The sequence below is a fragment of the Myodes glareolus genome, chromosome 20 (assembly GCF_982192425.1).
Source record: "Myodes glareolus chromosome 20, mMyoGla1.1, whole genome shotgun sequence".
NCBI lineage: Eukaryota > Metazoa > Chordata > Mammalia > Rodentia > Cricetidae > Myodes > Myodes glareolus.
Window position 1 is genome coordinate 10,698,217 of NC_142045.1, and position 20,930 is coordinate 10,719,146.

The 20,930-nt window shown below is 47.2% G+C and overlaps 1 protein-coding gene across 5 annotated transcripts in view; it reads left to right on the forward strand.

Annotated features, from left to right (window-relative positions):
* The window catches only part of Fnip2 (folliculin interacting protein 2), a 108,878-nt gene that overhangs the window by 71,524 nt on the left and 16,424 nt on the right, over positions 1–20,930 (forward strand). For all 5 annotated transcript variants that reach the window (XM_087899446.1, XM_087899447.1, XM_087899450.1 and 2 more), the window contains 6 exons: positions 945–1,146; positions 1,998–2,086; positions 5,018–5,164; positions 5,272–5,441; positions 12,409–13,720; positions 14,617–14,773. In XM_087899446.1, coding sequence (XP_087755572.1) covers positions 945–1,146; positions 1,998–2,086; positions 5,018–5,164; positions 5,272–5,441; positions 12,409–13,720; positions 14,617–14,773 — 2,077 coding nt within the window. The remainder of the gene's footprint in view (positions 1–944; positions 1,147–1,997; positions 2,087–5,017; positions 5,165–5,271; positions 5,442–12,408; positions 13,721–14,616; positions 14,774–20,930) is intronic.

Below are 20,930 nucleotides of genomic sequence, written 5' to 3' on the forward strand. Positions count from 1 at the left end.
ATTGGCTCTGTAGCTCTTTTATTACAGAAGCTGCCTCTCAGAAGGATCATAAGTTCATTGAGATCTTGCCTGGACCCAAAGAGTGTTGAGCCTTGCTACTTAGTGGCTTTTCCCAGAGTGCTCAGTCAGTTAATCACTTGGCTTCATCAGAGCATTTAAAGGAGTAACTTCATCTGCTGGCTTTCATAGCCTTGGGGAAGGTGCCCGTAAGCGTTGAAGCCTGATGTCTGTGTAAACAGAATACTCCACAGGACCGGTCCTCTGAGTGTCTCATCTCTTCAGGCCTATCAACAAAAACCAAGGACCGAATTCATTTTATTTATTTGTTTGATACAAACAAACGTGAGCCAGAGGGCCTGTGTAGACATCAGAGGGCAGCTCTCAGGCGTCGGTTCTTGCCTTCTACCTTGTTGAGGAGGCTTTCTCCTTGTTTCTCGTGTGTGTTGTGTTCTAGGCTGGCGGGCCTGTGAGCGTGTCCACCAATTCTTCTGCCCCTGCCTCCCCCCTCACGGTGGGAGTGCTAGGATTGCAGGTGTGCGGCTGCCACACCCAGCCTCTTCTGTGAGTCTCGGGGACGGAACTCAGGTCACCAGGCTTGTGCAACAAGCACTTTTTATATCCTCAGCGTCTCTCTAGCTAGAACCTGCGTTTTGATTGAGCTGGTGTCTCGCACTCCTAAATACAGCTGAAAGGACGAGAGGCCAACGTTTAAATAGCAGTGGCTTTCATTTGAACTTCTCGATGGCAGGGTGATAATGAGTGGTAAGTGGTCCTTCAGTCTTTGACAAAGGAGTGAGAAGATGATGGGGTGAGGCACGTGAACGACCAGCTCAGTTCTCAGCGTCTGCCTTGCTTCCTGAGGTATCGTCACACGGCAGGACAGCTTACCTTCAGTGTTTCACTGATCCATGGCCGCTTCAATTTCAAACTTAATTTTCCTCCAGGTCAGCGGATGAGACGTTTAGCTTGGCTGACGAAGCCTCTAGCTCTAACCCAGCCATAGTGAGAAGGAAGAAAATTGCCGTCAGCATCATCTTTTCCTTGTGCGAGAGAGAAGCAGCGCAGCAGAACTTCCAGGACTTCTTCTTCTCCCACTTCCCCCTGTTTGAATCTCACATGAACAGGCTGAAGAGTGCCATTGAGAAGGTGGGGATGGGGGACGTACGTGCTCAGGGGCACAACGTGTGCAGGGGGTAGGGTGCAGCTCAGCTCAGGGGTAGAGCGCTTACACAGCGTGTGCAAGGGATGGGGTGCAGCTCAGGGGTACAGCGTGTGCAAGGGATACAGCGTGTGCAAGGGTTGGGGTGCAGCTCAGGGGTAGAGCAATTACACAGCGTGTGCAAGGGTTGGGGTGCAGCTCAGGCGTAGAGCACTTACACAGCGTGTGCAAGGGTTGGGGTGCAGCTCAGGGGTAGAGCAATTACACAGCATATGCAAGGGATGGGGTGCAGCTCAGCTGTACAGTGTGTGCAAGGGTTGGGGTGCAGCTCAGGCGTAGAGCACTTATACAGCGTGTGCAAGGGTTGGGGTGCAGCTCAGGCGTAGAGCACTTACACAGCGTGTGCAAGGGATGGGGTGCAGCTCAGCTCAGGTGTAGAGGAATTACACAGCGTGTGCAAGTCCCTGGGGTCCATTCCAAGCAAACACTTCAATAAGAAAATGAAAGGTAGTAAGATTGCAACCTACTGGCAAACGGAAGATATTTGCAGCCAAAGATGGCACCTGTCTGTGTGTGTCAGATGGCCTGCATAAATAATAGTCAAAATGTGCCCTGGAATGATGTGCCCTGAAATGACGGGCCTTGGGATTTTTAAGGCTGGAGATGGGACACTGGTTGCTGTAGGGAAGGAAATTACTGCTTTTTGATGAGGGGGACGCACCATTGCTATGTGTGTTTAAATTTATTATAACATCATTGTTCATTAATGAGCCCTAGCTGGTCAGTTACAAAGGAATTTCTTCTCCGAGAGTAATTTGGCTCACTCTCTCCCATCAAGGCCATGATCTCCTGTAGGAAGATCGCAGAATCAAGTCTCCGTGTCCAGTTTTATGTGAGCCGTCTGATGGAAGCTCTGGGAGAATTCAGGTAAGGTACGAGGTTTGAAACTCCAGCAGGACATGATGAGCAATAAATAGTATTGCCAGCTGCTGTGAGCTGCTCGCTCTCAGAAGACTTAGGGGCTGGCGGTTTGTAGTCATTTGAGAGTCTCCACCCGTGAGGACAGGTTGAGTAACACAGCCCCAAGTAATCTCCACTGTGCCTGGCGGTTCTTTATCAGATTAGTTTTTTTTCTTTGTTGTGTTGTTAGGTTTTCTCGTTGTTTTTAGTTTTGTGTTTATTTTGAGATAGAATCTCACTGTGTTGTCCTGACTGGCCTAGAACTGTCTACTAGACTGAGTTGGCTTTAAACTCATAGAGATGCACTTGCCTCTGCCTCCTGAGTTCTGGGATTAAGGCGTGTGTTACCACCCCTAGATTAATGGCATTATTTTCATTTGAACTAGAAAGTAATTTTAAAGGATGTCGTATAAGTCAGTTCCATGATCTTACGTCTATCATCTCATGAATGATGAAGGGGAAACCCCTCTACCCTTTTCACAGATGGAGAAGCTTGGGTTCAGGAGTGCTTCTTATCCCCTAGAGCCCATGGAGACAATGTGTGCATTTGTGGAGACCTAGCTCTCAACTGCCAGGGCGGGTCTAGTGCACATGCGATGCCTGAGGTCCGTGCCCTTGTCTGGATAGCAAATCTTACTGACTTCTGTGTCCACCAGTCACCTATGGATGCTGTAGTTCTTGCCCTCAGAGTGTGGGTAGCAAGGTATTGTGCTCCAAGTATGGGGATGTCTCCCGCTGTGCTCATCTGAGTTTCTCAGAGCCAGTCTCTCAGTGGGGAATGAAATCTCACGGCACAGCCGTTGGGAGTAAATGATCTGAATAAGTGAGTGCTGAAAAAAAAAATTACATTTCTTAGAATGTTAGACCATTTTTTTGCGGATGGGCTCATGGCTGCTTGAAGCAGTGTAACCACTTTTTCTGAGCTCTGGCTGCGGAAACAACTGCTTAGGTTGTTTGGTTTTGAGAAGTACTGTGGAGGTGATGGGTGAGCTCTCTCGTTGGGGCAGCTCTAGGTTTGCAGACGGCCTTGCAGGGGTCATTCTCAGCGCTGGCTTGTGCTTTTGAGGGTCTGGATGCTGATCTGAACACTAGTCTCTCAGGGGTGAAAACCGGAAAACAAAAACCTAGAGGTTGTGTATGTAGAAGTCGTTTACTTATTTTGACCGTGAGCCCTCCAGAATCAGACAAAATAATGTACTAATATTTAGAGACATGAGCGTTTTGATTGTTTTTTGTATTTTTTGAAATAGGGTCTCACTATATAGCTTTATCTGTTCTGGAACTCACTCTGTAGGCCAGGCTGGCGTTGACCTCACAGGGATCCACCTGCCTTTGCCTTCTGAGTGCTAGGATTTAAAAGTGTGTGCACCATGCCCAGCTGAGACGCAAGTTTCGAGTTTTGTAGGTAAATCCTAGACCTTGCTACCTACCACCCCTCTCAGGTAGCCTCCATGTCTTCCCCACCCCTACACTCTTAAGTGGACACTCTTTGATTATTATTGTTATGTGCAGTTTGGGGTCACAGCTTCTTCACTCGGTAAATACTGTTTTTTGAGGTGTGAAGTTTGTTTGTTTTCTAGTTTTTGTCGAGGAAGCTTTGTGTTCTGTCCTGATTGCTTTAGGCACAGGGCTTCATGGCCTAATCCAAGTATGCTTCTTCTGACTTGATTTGGGAGAGGTCTGATTTACTCATTGGGTGCTGGATTGACCTTTTCACTCAGTGGAGGGCCTGAGTATGTTTTACGCTCTAGACAAATACATGTGCGCCGTGTAGCTTATAATAGAGCCTGCCATGCCTGAGTTCCCATCTTTTCTTTGCCATTAAATATGCATGTGCCAAAGCCCTCTTCTGACTTCTATGGATGCACGCACACACACACACACACACACACACACACACACACACACATACACATTATGTATGTATGTATGTATGTATTTATGTATATACACACACATCTTGTGCACATTACCCAACCTTTTTAAGCTTCTGCATTAGAAGTTGGCATGTATTATGGTGAAGAAGAGCCATTGTGTAGTTTCTCATCTTTGGGTATCTGATTTAGAAAGTCGTCGCATTAATTAGAAATCGGTAGAGCTGAGTACCTCAGTCTTATTTTCCACGTTGCGTGTGCTTTCTTTTCATGATGGTTTTGTGCCCCACCCCCCATTCCTTGTAGATTGTCTCACTCTGTAGCAGTGGCTGCCGTACACTCTTAGTTCTGGGCATCTGTCTCTAATATGCTGGGATTATGGGTAATCCCAGCTCTTGGTCTGCATTTTTTTACTAGGAAAATGCTCTGTGGAGCTGGGAATGTAACTCAATGATAGAGTGGTTGTCTAGTGTGCGGAAAGACCAGGGTGTGATGCTCAGTACCACTAAAACAAAATAAATAGTATCTAAAAATGACTGTATGGTGTCCTACAAACCTGTACAGTTTGTGAGGTTTTATGTGTAGATAGAAAAATAAATTTTAAAAATGATTTTAAATTCTGGAAGAAGGACATTATGAAATTTTTTTACTTTCATATGAATTTCATGTGTGTGATGCTTGGGATGTGCATTGTAGGCTTGCTATATCACTGAGCCATAAATTGTTTTCTAAGTGAATGTTTTTATGCCAGGGATGTTGTGCGTTTTCTCGTAAGGGTTTATATACCACTACCTAACTTTGCTATTGTCTTGCAGAAGCGCTCATAGATAATTTGTAAGTAAAGAAGCATTCATGTGTCCCAATCAAACTTTATTTACAAAAATGGTAGTAATTTGTGTGAGCCATAGTTTGCCAACTTATGTTAATTTATTTTTTAATTCCTTAAGGAGAACACATATCCAAATTATTCTTTGATACTAAGATACCCAAAACAACTGTGTTTGTCCCTTCTCTCTTCCTGTAGAGGGACTATCTGGAACTTGTATTCTGTTCCAAGGATAGCCGAACCAGTATGGCTTACCATGATGTCGAGTACGTTGGAAAAAAACCAGCTCTGCCAGCGCTTTCTCAAGGAATTTATACTTCTGATCGAGCAGGTCAACAAAAACCAGTAAGCATAACTTGTGGGCAGATCCCAAGCCAATGTGTGCTCTGCACAGGCCATGGCTGTGTTCTGTATTTGACTAATTTTGGTGTGCTTTTGTCCGTCTTTCCAAGGTTTTTTGCCGCCTTACTGACTGCAGTGTTAACCTACCACTTGGCCTGGGTACCAACTGTCATGCCTGTTGATCACCCCCCCATTAAAGCCTTCTCGGAGAAGCGTACCTCTCAGTCGGTGAACATGCTGGCCAAAACACATCCGTACAATCCTCTCTGGGCCCAGCTGGGTTAGTACTAATCTGACTGCTCAGAGGATATATCTGATTAAATGGGGGGTGGGCAAGCGGGGTCCTGGAAATGATGGCTTGTACTGGCTTTCCAGCCCAGTCGTTCAAGGATTTTTCTCTCGTGGGAATGAGACTGATCCACAGATTCAACTTTACTGGCTACTGCCCTCACCCCTCTCCCTCACTGGTAGCTTTGTTTTGAGGCAGTGTTGGTCAACTAAGTTCTCCACTTCGCAGAGGCTGTTCATCCTGCCTTGGTTTCCTTAGCTACTGACTGACTGGGCCAGATGATTCTCTGTGGCTGAGTTGTGATGGGGCAGAGGAGGGCTGCCTCACGTCTCGTAGGTTGCTCAGCCAACTCTTGACGTCCATTCGTTAGATCCCCGTACAGTTCCTCTCTGCCCAAAGTTACAACCATCCAAATGTCTCCCAACATTGCCAAGCTTCCTTGTGGGGAGGGGCAACCGAAGGAACTCGAGTGGGAACCACTGCCTGTAGGATAGAGTGGCTGGGGAAAGAGAAGACCAGGGGAACGCGGCACAGTCTAATGTCACCACCTTTCTGGCTACGCCATACATCTGACGTCTTGTCTGTCACTTCTTCAACCCATATGTGTAGGCTGGGTATAGGTACCTAGTGCTTCATAGGCGAGACTGGGGTTGCATGCCTGGTCTCGTTCTCAGCGAGCGTCATAGTGACAGTGATTACATGACATTCTGTCCTGCCCGTGTGCTGAGCTCAGCCTCTCGGACGCAGTAGTCCGCCGCCTACTGGACAAGGCAGATCCATGACCAGTGAGAACACTAGCACGTAGAGAAGGGTGGACAACTGGGTGACATGGGTCCCGAAGCCTTGCGTTTGGTCCCTTTCTGCAGGCAGTCACTTAGCTAGCCCTCCTGGACCTCTTCTGTGTGTTAAGGATAGAACCTGGCTGGGGCCTCATGTGGCTAAGCAAGCACACATCAGACGGGGTGGGGTCAGGACTTGTGTTTGCTGTGAGATGCAATCGGTTGTACAAAGCAAGCACCTTTGCTCTGGTGCTGTTACCTGAAAAGTCCATTGTGGGGCGTTTACAGAGGGAGAAAGAGGATGAAACACGTTTTCCAGGAAGGCTTAGCTGAGGGGATCTCCAAATGGTAATTGTTAGGAACAACAGCGGGCTGAGGGAAACACTCTAGTCCTAGCAAACAGGGTGCTTCAGAAACTGTAACCGTAACACACAAACAATGTTGCTAGTACTGTTTACACATGCTAATTGATGAGATTCTCACCCCTGCCTGTCACAGGTGTCCTTATTTGTTAGCAGTAAATTATTTTCTTGTCCTTGTGCCTATGAGACAAAAGGAGATACAAGTCTCATAGGGTAAGTAATAGGTGTGCTTTTAATGAACTAACTAAAGAAGTCATGGAGAGTAAAACCATGTTACGTGACTTGTAATCCCAGGGTTTGGGAGACTGAGGTAGGAGGATTATTATGAGTTGTAGGCTAGTCTGGGCTATTTAACCAAGACGTTGTCTCAAAAAAAAAAATAAAAAATAAAGTGCAGTGCTTGTTATTTTGATGCTTGGTACAAGGAACTGTTCAAAACTTGCCACCTCGCTCAGGGATGAGTAGGTCTTCTTGAGGACATATGTTGTCTTCCTCAATAGGAAGACATCTTTTCCAAAGTGCATCGTTTCCTCCTGAAGGGGAATGGGCTGGATATTAAGGAAATAGTGTGTCCCGGTGTAGAGTCGATTTTCAAACAATGGTAATGAAGCCATGTGCATTTAATTAGATAAATGTATTTAGACTCAGGCATGCCTCTCCTGTGGGATTGAGTTCCCTGGAGCCACTGACTCCATGTGTTCAGTGTAACAAGGCAAAAATCCCTTCTTGTGGGCTTGTTCATTGCTTTTCTTTGGAGATAGACACCACCGAAGGTCTTCAGTTCTCTCTTCTTGAGAAGACGCCCTCCAAGGTCCGGGTGTTGTTGGGAGCTGGTTGAGGAGGGGATGAATGAAGCCTTGCACCGGGAAGGCATCTGACAGCCTTGAAGCCTTTTCCGTGATCAGAGGATGCACGCAGCTCTTTCTGTGTGCCATGGGAGGCAGGACAATGCAAGCTCTGGGGCCTACACAGCAGTGCAGGTGTGATTTTAGTCTAGTTTCCTCAGTAATAAAACCAGTTCCGTCTTGAATGATTTCAGCTTCTTGCTGCGAGCTCATCAGGACAGTCCGCATCTCTCGTCCCTCCTGCGCCATTTCTCAGCCGCAGGGTTTCCACATTAGGGATACTACCCACCCGTGGCCTGTGGAAGCCATTGGTGGGTAGAAAAGCGTTTAAACAGGATAGCAGACATTCTGTAAAATGTGAGTTTTAGGAGGTGGTGTCTCAGTATAGAATTTGCTATAGGTGAGAAACCTGCCCTTGAGCTGAGTGGGCTTTCGTCTGCTGCCCTCAAGGTCTGGACAGTTCCTCTGCAGCAGGCCTGCTCGGAGTTCATTGATCTTCCCGAAGGCACAAACTTAAACGGCATGGATGACATGACATTAGATTTTGGGGAGCCCTTGTTTTAAAATCTATTTCTGCTCCAGTCTCCCTGCCCCTCTTCCAGAATCGCTACTGTGTGCATCTCGCTGTGCTTGGTGAGGCTCACAGACAGTAGAACTGTATGTATCTTCCTTCATTTCTATTTCTCCTCGCAGAATGGGTAATCCTACCTGACCTGTTTTCAAACCTACCATCTCTTTTCTTCACCCTGATGAGATCTGCTCTTCATGGGGTCTAAGGATAAAATGACTATTAGGCTTGATGCCTGACTATCACAAACAGGTTAGACCTATTCATATTCAAGATACCTGTAAGACTTCCCATTTTATAGACAAGGAAACTAAGTCTTCAGGAGGGTGGGAGTGAAACTTACCTGTGTGTTTTCGAGCATTATCTTTTGTCTGCAGCAGTTAGTTATTTTCTGCCCAAAAAAACAAAGGTAATAAACACTTGTAAGTCTAATCTAACAATGAGAAAGTGTACATCTTCTGTTTCTCCTCCTCCCTGCAGCAAAGGTTGCCCACATTGATTTTGATGCTAACCATCATCTAGTTTTACTGCTCATCATGTTTTATTCAGCAGTGTGTGTGCGTGCGTGTGTATATGTGCACGTGTACATCCGTAGAGATGGTGCAGGTGTGTGCACCCACGTCAGGTCAGGTGTCCTCTGCTGATACTCCGCCTTCTTCCCTTGAGAAGGGTTTTCTCACCGGACGTGGAGCTCTGTTGCCCAGCAGTGTGGGTACAGACATGTGCGCCTATACCTGGCTTCTTATGTGGATGCTGGGAAGTAAACCTAGGTCCTCAGACATGTAAGCATTCTTGCTGAGTGCCCTAGCCCAGCACTTACTTCCCCAGCCTGTAGACGGAAGTTTCTGTTCCACCTGGTCCCCTGCAACTGTTCTGTCCCAAAGAAACACACAGAAGGCTGGCCTGCCTATCTATCTATCTATCTATCTATCTATCTATCTATCTATCTATCTATCTATCTATAGCTCAGGCTTATTGTTAACTAACTCTTACAACTTGAATTAACCCATAATTCTTGTTTATGTTTAGCCAGGTGTCTTGGTATCTTTTCTCAGTAACGCATTCTCATCTTGATTCTTCTGCATCTGGCTGGTAACTGACTTTGTCTTTCCTCTTCCCAGAATTCTCCTAGTCTGGTTGTCTCACCAGACTTCCTGCCTGGCTACTGGCCAATCAGTGTACAGAAGCATTGTCCCACAGCACCAACCCTTACTTAGCAATATGTCTTACCTCTTTATCCATTTCTTTCAAAAGATCCCCATTTTTTTTCCCATTTTTTTTAATGGAGGATTTTGAACCCCTTCCCTGAGTAAGGGGCTTTGTGCTTCTTCTCTAGATTTGCTGCTGTGCACCAGCTACAGTAGTAACCCTTTGTAACCTGTGAGAAATCATAGACCATGCTGCTCCAATACTTAGAAGATTAACTTAAAACAGGTTCAAGCAATCTAGTAACATTTTTAGATCTGTGTATTTACGGAGAGATGGAAAATAATTGCTTGTTTGTTTCGTACTGTGTAGCCCAGGCTAGCCTGGAACTTATGATCCTCGTGTTTCAACTTCTCTAGTAACTGGGATCATGGGCCCACGCAACCGGGACCAGCTCGGATGTAGTACTGGGGCCACAGAAACGCCTCTGAGTCCTGAAGTGACTGTGATGTCCTGAAATGTGGGGACACAGGATCAGAAGGAAGGCACGGCATGAGCTCACGATCAGGGCGGATTTCTCAGATCAAACCACAGCATCTCACCATACTTCTGAGCTCTGACTTTGAAGTCCAGGGTAACTTCTTAGCTGCGAAGGCTCTGTAAGCCTTCGGTCTTGTCTTTTTATAGAAAAGTTGTTTATTATTATTTCTGTCCTGCCCTTTAAATGTTCTTGGAAGCTGTGCACTGGGGAAAACTCTCCCAAGGACAGACTTCCTTATGGTTCCCTAGAGAGAGCTTCCTGCCCATTCTCACAATGTTTCTCTCAGCCTCGGTCTACTAATTTTAGTTTGCTCCAGCCTGTGGCTTCCTGCCTCACTAGGAACGCATTCCCCAGCCGAGTCCTGATGTCCCCCAGTCTTCTTTGTAACTGTCACTGAGGAACGCCTCTATTTATGGGACACTCCTTCCAGCGTTAAGGGCTTTCAGCCTTCTGGTTAATGTTTCAGTCCTTTCTGAATCTGGCTTGGTTGTGTAAAGATATAATCTGTAAGTGCCTACTCATTCAGTAGATGTTGGTTGTCTACCTTATTAGTGAGCATAAAGCTATCAAGACTAATTTGTGTTGCTCAGATATTCTTGGGTGTGTAGTCTTCCCCTGAAATACAATCAACTTACCAGGACACACTAAGAGATGCCCACAGCTCCACAGCTCATGCCCAGCTCCCACCTCCGTGCTGGAATGTGATCTGTCAAGTGTTGTGTGTGTTGTCAGGACTCTTGTGAGTTCCTATGTGCAGCTGCCTGCCCCGCTGTGTCCAGAAGTCATTGTTGCCTTGGAGCCACCCACTGCCTCTGGCTCTTAGATGCTCTGGTTCCCTCTTCTGCAAAAACCCTTAAGAAAGGGTGATGCAGTATGTGTGTTCCATTTAAGGCTGAACATTCTGCAGTCTCTTAGCCTCTGTCCCTTGTAGGTCTCTGTGCAAATATCCAGCTACTGTAAGTAGAAGCTTCTCAGATTAGGCCGGAGAGATGCACTGATCTATGGGTACACAATAGATCACTGGAAATACTATTTGCACTAGGAAAACCGTACTAGTAGACTCTTCCCCAAGGCCTATGACTCGTCCAGCTATTTGGTCTTGGTTCAGTAATTGTGCTGGATATGGGTTTTATTCTGTGGAACTGGACTTAAATCCAAGCAAAAAGTGATTAGTTACTCCCACGAAGTTCTTGCCTCTGTTGCACCAGCAGGCATGTCTTACCAAGTCAGTCGTTACTGTAACTCACAGGGCTCACAGCTGGATGTGTTTGGTGATTACTTCCCCTCCGGTGGCATGCATAACACCTTTCTGCACTATGAAGGCTAGCCAGTAGGGTATAGCCTCCAGATGGGCACCTGCTTGATTTCTCTCTGTGGTGTCTGGCAGTAGGATCTTACCGTGAGGCTCTGGAGTGTAACTAAGAGCATTGGCAGTAGCCTGTCATGTTGGGGATCTGTGGGATCTCATCAGCCATCAACTCCTAAAGAAATAACCTATTCCTGGCTGTGATTTTTATTTGATAGCTTTTAGTATCTACTAGGAATATTGTTGTCCTGTTAGAGGCAACTGCACTTTAAAGTGTGTTAAGTTTCTATAGTATTTGGTTTCCATTTGACTTCTTTGAAAGATCTTTAGTTATCTTCCCCATACTCCCTCTTCTACCCTGCCCTTTGCTCCCCCCCCCATTTAATCCTTCCTGTTCCATTATTCCCTTTCATAATCCTGTGTCAGTGTGCTCCACAGTAGAATGTGCTGGCAGGGAGCGCTGTGGAAGGGCTCCTGTCTTCTTCCACTCTTCACAGTGAACCCAAAACGGGCTCACCAGCCCATTTTAACCCACTTACCAGAATATAGCGAAAGAGAAATGTTTTCTGTCCTGTAGACTTTTCACATAGTATGAAATAAGGAAAAATTACAGATTATTGTTCATGAATGGGTAATTTTTCTTAAAAATCAATCTGAGTCTACTCTGAGCAAATCCATGTACTAAGAGTATCCTACACGCACTACCTCGTTAAGTAATTTTAACTGGTTTATTTCATATCACTTTGAAGTAATTCTTGAATTTATACTTTACGCTAAGACTCACCATCCTCAGATTCTTCTTTTTTATTTTTAATTATGTGTTTGTACTTGTTTCTCTGTGTGTGGATGTGTGCATGTTAGTTCTGAGGAGATAAGAAGGTGGCCTGTCCAGAGTTACAGACAGTTGTGAGAAGCCTTGCCCAATGAGGATATGGGTGCTGGAAATTGAGCTTAGATCCTCAGCGGGCACAGCATATGCTTCTGACCATTGAGCCTTCTCTCTAGTCCTTCCCAGGACACACTTCCCACTGTATTCTTCTAAGAAATTCTTATAACTTGCAAGATATCTATGTAGTGGATCTGGTCATTTATGCAAAACAATGGCTTCAGCTTTCCCTGGGCCAGCCTGCAACCAGCTGCTCCCAGTGCATGGCTTGTGTGTCCAGCAGCATTGCTGCTGTGCGCTGCTGTGCTCTGTTAGATGCTAGGCTGCAAACTGTCCAGCCTCCCAGACCTGCTCTCAGTGTCAGGGCAGCTGAAACATGATCATTCCTGGAAACTTCATATCTGGTGCTGCAAGAAGTGCTTGGAGGCCGAGAATCAAGTAACTGGTGTTGTTCTTGTAGAGGGCGGATATTCCATATATGCTAACACCAGAGGACTTTGTCTTCTGTCCATCTTTGCCCTGTAGGTGACCTTTATGGAGCGATAGGCTCTCCGGTGAGACTGACCCGCACAGTGGTGATCGGAAAGCAGAAGGATTTGGTCCAGCGCATCCTCTATGTTCTGACCTACTTTCTCCGCTGTTCGGAACTGCAAGAGAATCAGTTGACCTGGAATGGGACTCCTAGTGAGGATGACCAAGTTATAAATGGGAGCAAGATTGTAACGGCCTTGGAAAAGGGAGAGGTGGAAGAGTCTGAGTACGTGGTCGTCACGGTGAGAAACGAGCCTGCCCTTGTGCCGCCGGTCCTACCGCCAGTGACCACGGAGAGGAGGAGCCCGGAACCTACAGGAGTCGCCGAGGCCCCAGAGGGCGTGCATACTCATGATCTGGGTCACGGTCCTGAGAAAAGCAAATGCAAGGGGCCAGAGCAGAGTTCTGAGGCCAGTAGTGTGGGATTCCGAGAGGTAGAACCTGACAGTTCCTGGACACCTCAAGATGTATTCTGTGAGGACAGCCAGGATGATCAAGAGGCACCCCAAGATGTGCCTTCAAGACCTCCCAGCTGTGAGGTTCCCAGGGTAAGAGTGAGGATGGATCCTCGAGCTGCCCATGAGGAGCTGCGACAGACTGCAACTGACAGATCATCCGCCTGGCCCTGCCCGGACAGACGTTCCCAGGAGGAGCCTTCTGTGGAAAAGGTCACTTTCCACATTGGAAGCTCCGTCTCTCCAGAGTCTGACTTTGAAAGCCGCACCAAAAAAATGGAGGAGCGGCTAAAGACCTGTGGCCGATTCCATGGGACTAGTGCTTCCACCAGGCCTAACATGGACACTGGCCTGGCTCAAGACCAGCAGGGCTCTAGGTGTTCCTCCATAGCTGACTTTCAAAGGGCCACCGCCCTTCCTCAGGACCAGTTCTCAGGGGGAGAAGGTGTCCCTGAGGGCAGACACCTCCAAGCCAACATCGTGCCAGGCCCTGTGGGACAGCTTAGCCAAGCTCAAGGCCCCCCTGAACCCTCTAGCTGTGCAGCAGCCAGTGGCCCGAAACCACTGGAACACACTGGAGATGGGCAATTAGAGGGCAGGAAAAGACCTTCATCACAGCCTGTAAACACATGTAGACAGCAGGGTGGCCTGCTGGGTGCTTCACATGTCCCCTGTGGGGATGCCAGTGGTAAGGCCCACTTCAGGATGCAAGGAGACATTCCCAGGAACGAAAGCTTGGATAGCGCTCTCGGAGACAGTGACGATGAGGCGTGCGCATTAGCCCCGCTAGACCTAGGTCACAGTTGTGACAGGACTGAAGGGCCCTTGGAAGTGGAGCTGCCTCTGCCAAGGTAACACTGTCCGGGGAATTAGAGTCTGTCCCCAGCCTGACACTGTGACCACGGTAGCTGTCCACGACAGCTTTATACGCAATAATGTTTTTTCTTAAATATTAGAGGGATCGCCAGTTACTTTCCAGGGGGTCCCAGCCTGTGTGGTCTCCAAGGATGTTCACAGTCTCAGTGCAGCTCTGTTTTTGGATGGAGGACTGGTGATTGGTTGTCTTTGTAGCTCTTGAGACATTTGGGGGGCATGAAGGGCCACAGCAGCCACGGTAGCAAGGAGGGGAGAGCGCCATCTGGTGTCATACCCACCATGAGGGCCCCCCCCCCCCCCCCCCGTCACTTCACACTCTCGTTAACACTCCATTGGCTTGGTCCTTTGTTCTGTGGTGACTGAAAGTTACAAATAAAGGTTCCTTCTAGTCTTCCTCACTGTGGTGGACACCTCCCTCTGCAGATAGGTCAGATTCACGGAGCCGTGCTTTGGGCACCGTGATGCCCAGCCTCCTCTTTCTTGCCTCTGACACTGACATACTGAACATCGGTCGGATGCTCAGTGTGAGGAATAAGATCAGATCCCTTGGGTTTTTTTTTTAAGACAAGGTCTCACTATGTAGCCTAGGCTGGCCTTACGCCGAGAGGATGCACCTCCACATCTGGCTTAAGAATGAAGTTTTTACGAGCCATAAAAAAAGTCTATTTTTTTCCAGGCATCCATTTTAACTAAAATAGTTCCTTACCTCCAAAAATCCCCTATTTGCTCACATTCATGATCTCCTTCTAGACTCTTGATATGGGCTATAGGAGACTATGGTATTTTCTGTATCATTGGAGGCTTTGTTCCCACCGTAACACAAAAGTGAGTGCTTCTAACTATATATGTAATCATTCACGTGTTGTCTCAGGTCTCAGAGCACCAGCAAACCAAGCGTTAGAAATTTTGGCCGCTCACTCCTGGCAGGTTACTGCGCTACGTATATGCCGGATTTGGTGCTGCATGGAACCGGCAGTGACGAGAAGCTGAAGCAGTGCCTGGCAGCCGATCTGGTTCACACGGTGCATGTAAGTGACCCCGGAATAGAACTGCTGGATGGCCAGCAACGGGCTTTTCAGTTACCCGGAAAGCACCAGCGTAGAGGATTGCTTGTTGCTGTGGGATAATGTTCTTGTACCCTGTAACGATTCGTCAGTCGTATTGTTTTGATAAAACGCTAATTGGCCAGTAGCCAGGCAGGAAGTATAGGTGAGGCAACCAGATTAGGAGAATTCTGGGAAGAGGAAAAGCTCAGTCTGTAGTCGTCACCCAGACACAGAGGAAGCTAGATGAGAATGCTGCACTGAGAAAAGGTACCAAGCCACGGAGCTAAACATAGATAAGAATTATGGGTTATGTAAGAGCTAGTTAATAATAAGCCTGAGCTAATAGGTGAAACAGTTTATAATGAATATAAGGCTCTGTATGTTTCTTTGGGACTGAATGACTGCAGGACCAGGCAGAACAGAAACTTCAGTCTACAGCTTGTTAGACACAGAGTAACATGACAGCCAATGAGACGTAATTAAGAGTCCTGGGACGGTGAGCATAACCAGGCTAGACTCGGCAGAGGAAAATCAGGTAGAGCAGAACTGCAGGGTCCTGGAGCAGGAAGAGGAAGGTGGGGCATCCGACTGCTGGCTCTCTCCTCCACCCTCTAGTTTCTTCTGCCAGAGGCCAGAGAGCAAGGGCACAGTAAAGGGCACAGCTAAGATGGCGCCTTTCCATTGTCCACAGAGGTCAGCCTCCTGGGGCTGGAACGAAGGTAGAGTAGAGCAAAGAAGGGGTGAGTGGCCATGGGCTGGGCCGGCCTGGCAAACAGATGAAGGACACGCATGGGGAGTGGCAGTGGCATGTCTTCAGAGGAAGACCAGAGAGGTGTTTGTACGGCTTGCTTATTATTCAAACCTTGCAAGTTTCTAAAAGCAGTTTTTTAACTGGTTTGCCATTGAGCTCACTTTGATAGCTGGGAGGAGGTAGCTGTAGAGAGGTTTACAGGTATGACTGGGAGATTGCCTGTAGCTCCTGCTGAGTGTTTTTCTGTTATCTACAGCGTGACAGGAGCTGAACACGTCTGAAAACCATGTCAGTCTGATGGACCTGTTTTTAATTGAGCTGCTAGTCAGCAGATGTGCAAGCATAGATGTTTTGCAGTTAGAAACATATGGTATCTTGGTCTTGGGGACCTTACGTGTCGCTACCTCCTGCTCATATCCGCGTGTGCAGAACCCTGGGGTGTTTGCTTTCTGTCGTGCTGTTGGTTTCATTCCTAAGGACTTGGGTTTCGCTCCTTGCACCTTTTCTCCACCAGGCCTGAGTTCTGCTTCTGATAGAGGCAGGAGGAGACTCTGGGAGCTTGTGGGGTTGTCCTCAGTGACACTGAGCATGTCAGCTGCTGCACGCTTTGCCCAAACGGGCTCAGGTTCTCTTACCACCGTGGAAAGTAACCTCCTGGTTGGTAATCACCTCCGACTTACCCCTGACACAACTCGGGAAATTTTGACATTTTTATGGGCCATCAAGGTCTAATTTCTAAATAACAGATTTTTCATTATGAGCATCTGGCTCTGTAATTCCTGCATTTGAGAAAATAACCACGTCTGCACTCATTCCTCTGAAAGTTTTTCCATGTTTCATTGTCTTCCTTTTAAAAAGAGCATTTTTACACTCTATCGGCTCGTGTTTCTTTAAATTATAAGGTCCTCTTGAGGCTGAATGTTATTATGTACAATAACCCGTATCATGTGATGTGGGCATATACCAAATGCAGCCATGTGCATGGTGTTGATAGGAAACTGTGAAGGACTCATAAGAATACCTTCAAAATTTAATAACTTCATAATATGTCTAGTTAACATTAGTGGGCTTCCAATCTCACTTGACACATTCCTGAGTTTTTGCTTTTGTTTATTTGTTAGTTACAGGGGCTCACCTCGGCTGGCCTGGAACTCACTCTGTAGATCAGGCTATCCTAAACTCAAGAGATTCCCCTGCCTCTGCTTCCCTTGTGCACCACCATGCTGCTGCTGAGTGTGATTTTGACGTGGACTCACACGTAGACTGCCGCTCAGACTCACACTGTTGTGTGTGACAATGTTCTGTTTTGACTGTAGAAGGGATTTCAGTTCCATCTACAAAGATCTGTGGGAAACAGGGTACTTGTAAGAACCCTGGTGAATTATCCATCCATAGGGACGGTGACAGTCAGAGCTGAGGGGGTGCAGGAAAGGAAGCAGAGCCAAAAGAGCGATGTGGAGGCTGAGGACCTGTGGGAGAGAAGGGGGTGGATCACTGGGCGCCTCTCGCTCTCACAACCTGTTTTGAGGAGTCTAAATAGTTTCAGTTTCTTGCCACACTTTGAAGACTCATAATTCCTTTTAAAGAAAGATTCTGAATAACCTTGCAAAGCCATTGATGAAGGTTATTGATCTGTTTTCTAGGCTTCTCCGTGGCTGGGATGATAAAGTCTGGCCTCGTTAATGCGCATTGTGTAGCCACAGTAGTTTTCTTTGGAGCATGAGGAAATTTCTTTCCAGAACATTCGACATCAAGGGTGTCTTTTTCTCTTTTTGTTATATTTGTTGTATCCGGGTACAGAAAACCTACCACTGGTCCCTCTGAAAGAGGCTTTTTGCCGTTTCTTTTTGTGGCTTTCATGACTTTCGTGCACTAAGATTGGGGTTCTCTCTGGCTGTTCTAACTAGTGCTCTTTCTTCAGTCTATCACCGGAACCCGTGCCTCCTAATTCACGTTACTCAGCTCTGCTTCTTTTTTTTTCCTGTCAGCTATAACTATGTGTGCTCTTCTCTTCGCTTTCCTTTCACTGTGAGTGGGCGGAGGACGCATACATAGGCGGGCAATGCTCGCACCCTGTGACCCTCAAGCAGCCTTGTCTCTCTTCTGCATCCTGTCTGCCAGTGAGCGCTGCCGCCTCGGCAGCGTGAGTGACTAAACCGGGGTCAGAGGTGGCCTGAGAGACGTCAGCAGCACTGGCGGGGGTCTGAGTCCTGGCGTGACTCACTGCGACCTTCAAGAAAGGCGCAGGCGGCACCATCCCACCGAGGAGGATGTTGGAGGACACGGGAACAGGGAAAGGACGGTGCAGTGGTTCCGAGTTTGCTTTTCAGATCAGCTCAGTAGGAAAGTGTTTGCCACGTGAGCATGAGCAGTTGTGCAGTCTCCAGGACCCAGGCAGAAAAGCTGGCATGTGTTTAGAATCCAGACCTGGGGAGGCAGGAAGATTGTGGGGCTCACTCCTCACTCCCGGTCAGGCCCAGTCTCATTAATAAGGTCCTTTTGAGAGCACATGTCTCAAAATACAAGATGGATGTACACCTAATATTTGACCTCTGGCCTGCCTGTGAGAGGTTGGGCCTCAGAAGAGGCAACCTAGGTTTGAATCATAGCTCGGTTCCCAATGCCTTTGTGGCCTTTGGGGGAAGTTTCTATTCTATAAAATAAACTGTGCCAATGTCATTTGAATTTGAAAATTCTATAATCCACATCGAGTGTTGAGCACAGCGCCTGACTGCTAAAGGGCAGTGCGCGGTGAAAGTTAACTATTAAATCAGGAAATGTGGGTTGGGCAGTGGTGGTGTATGGTTTTAGTCCCAGCACTCAGGAGGCAGAGGCAGGCAGATCTCTGTGAGTTCCAGGCCAGCCTGGTCTACAGAGGGAATTCCAGGACAGTCAGGGCTACATAGAGAAACCCTGTCTCGAAAAAACAACAATAGACAAACAGGAAATGAGAAAGTGCCTCAAACAGTGAAGCAGTAGGGGCGTTGCTCACAGGTAGACACCCTTAAGCAGTTAGCAGATGTCCCGCACACTCTAGTTCATGAAAGCACCTGCTAGATTTGACTGAGCGGAGCCTGCACACAGATTCGCCCTTGGTCATGTCACAGGGAGCAGGCTGGGATCTCTCGCTGTGGAAGGTCATCAAGACCAAAATTAACATCATATTTTAGCTTAAACAAAATAGTGATCTAGGTTTCAGGCATTTTGCAGACTAATGTATAAATAGCAGCCTGCCCCGTTTAATTTTAAGAGTAGCAGCAGACTGACTCCAGAAATATCACACAGGAGTCAGTAGCACAGATAAGAGCTTTGCTGAGCGCCTGGCTGTGGTGCATGCTCGTGAATACTAATTAATTCGTGTGGGCAACCAACCAGCTAGACTACAAAGGAACAGCCTGTCCCATCAGACAAGAAATCATTACTTATAGTACTCAGTGCACCAGGTCAGCAGCAGCCTTAGAATCAACAGGTTAGAAAAGAAGCAATTCTGGAGGAACCCTGGTCTTTTCCATCTCTTTTGGTTGATAATGAACACACTGGTAACTTGGGGCAGCTCTGGCTTCTGCGGCTGTAGCCCCGCATGTGTTTAGAGGGCTTTTTAAGTGAAATGAGTTTTGTGTTTGTCTTCCTTCTTTCCTTCTTTCCTTCTTTCCTTCCTTCCTTCCTTCCTTCCTTCCTTCCTTCCTTCCTTCCTTCCTTCCTTCCTTCCTTCCTTCCTTCCTTCCTCTTCTTTCTGTCAGACATCATCTTACCATGTATCCCAGATAGGCCTTGAACTTGCAATTCTCCTGTTAGCTTCCCAGCTTCTGGTATTATACACATGTGTCACCATGCCAATGTCACTTGCCTTTCCCCTCCCCTCACTCCTCCCCACATACTAGGCACGTGTTCACTGAGCTATACCTCTGAGTCTTAAACTACATGTTTTGCGCGATGGCTAAATTTTGATAACCACTTTTTACTAATAGAACTGAAATCCTTCCCCAGGGAATGAGGGTTGTTGTTTAGTGAGACCTTTGTATAGCGTGATTATATGTGTACATACATACACGTCAGTATGTATACACGTTCACCCATCTACGCTAGTGTGTGTCTCTGCATAGTTGTACAGTAACCTTGGAGCAGAAAACCAAGCCCTACTTCCTTTGTATTCCTACTGTGTCACCTGGTGCATAAGTGCTTGTTCATTATAGGTGACTTCACAAAACTGGGTTTAGAGCATTGTGTTTATGGTTGGAACTAGAATCGATGGGAATATGCCTTCTTCTGGGTAAAGAGGAACATGAATCATCTTTTTAAAAATAACAGAGTAAGAGTGATGTGTTTGACACGGCGCCTGCAGCTTGTGGCATTGACTTTTTTTTTTTTTTTAGTGTATTTATCCTTATGGATATGGGACTTTTACCTGCAGAGGCCATAGAGGACCTGGAGTTCCAGATGGCTGTGAGGCACAGTGTGGGTGCTGGCATTGAATCCAGGTTCTCTGGGCGACTGTCCTTACCCTCTGAGCCATTCTTACAGTTCCCTGTATTCGTTTTCTTAAAGGAGGCAAAAGTCTTTCAGACCTGTCTCTTGTGTGCATTGTATCATAGTTCAATCATTTTTCCATTTCCTTTTTAATGAGATATTTAACATTTATGTGTGTCTCCACGAGAGCTGCAAGCCTCCTCTTGCACTGTGGTCACGCACTTCATCACATGACCTGTTTCTGGGGCTCTGACTTGGTGCACCTTTCTGTCCCTTCACATCGAACCTGATCTCAGCCCAGCAGTTGAGCTGGTGGCCACAGGCTGAATGTGGGGATCAGCCCAGTGGGCACAGAGAATACAGCCACAGCCACACAGCACACAGAAGCCGGGTTTTTCACCCCTCTAGATCGCCTTGCTCTGCTCAGAGTGTCTGCTTCCTTCCCTGTGCCCATAGTCCTCACACTGTCTGTGGTTCTTAGAGAGAGGCCTTCCTCACCTTCCCACAGTTCACTGTGCTTGCTGCTCCTGCTGCTGCTGCTGCTGCTGCCGCCGCTGCCGCTGCCGCTGCCGCTGCCCCTCCTTCCTCTCAATTTAAGATGGGATCTCGCTTTGTCATCCAGGCTGGCCTTGAGCATGAGGTGTTCTTGGTCTACTAAGTGTTCGGAAGACAGTCCTACTGCATCATGAGACTCTTTCCCCTTCTTCATGTGACATCTCTTCAGTCTCCAGTGACTAATACTGACCCTGTTTCCAGGAACAAGACTCTGCTGAATACATGCAGGTAGCCGTATAAATGCTGTGCTCTCTGAGTCTCTGTCTGCTGACTCTACTGGATGCACTAGCAGTCTGGCAGCAGCCTCTCAGGTAGCCTGGCTTGTCTCCCCAGCGATTGAAACAGACTAGAGGAAAGTTACACCGA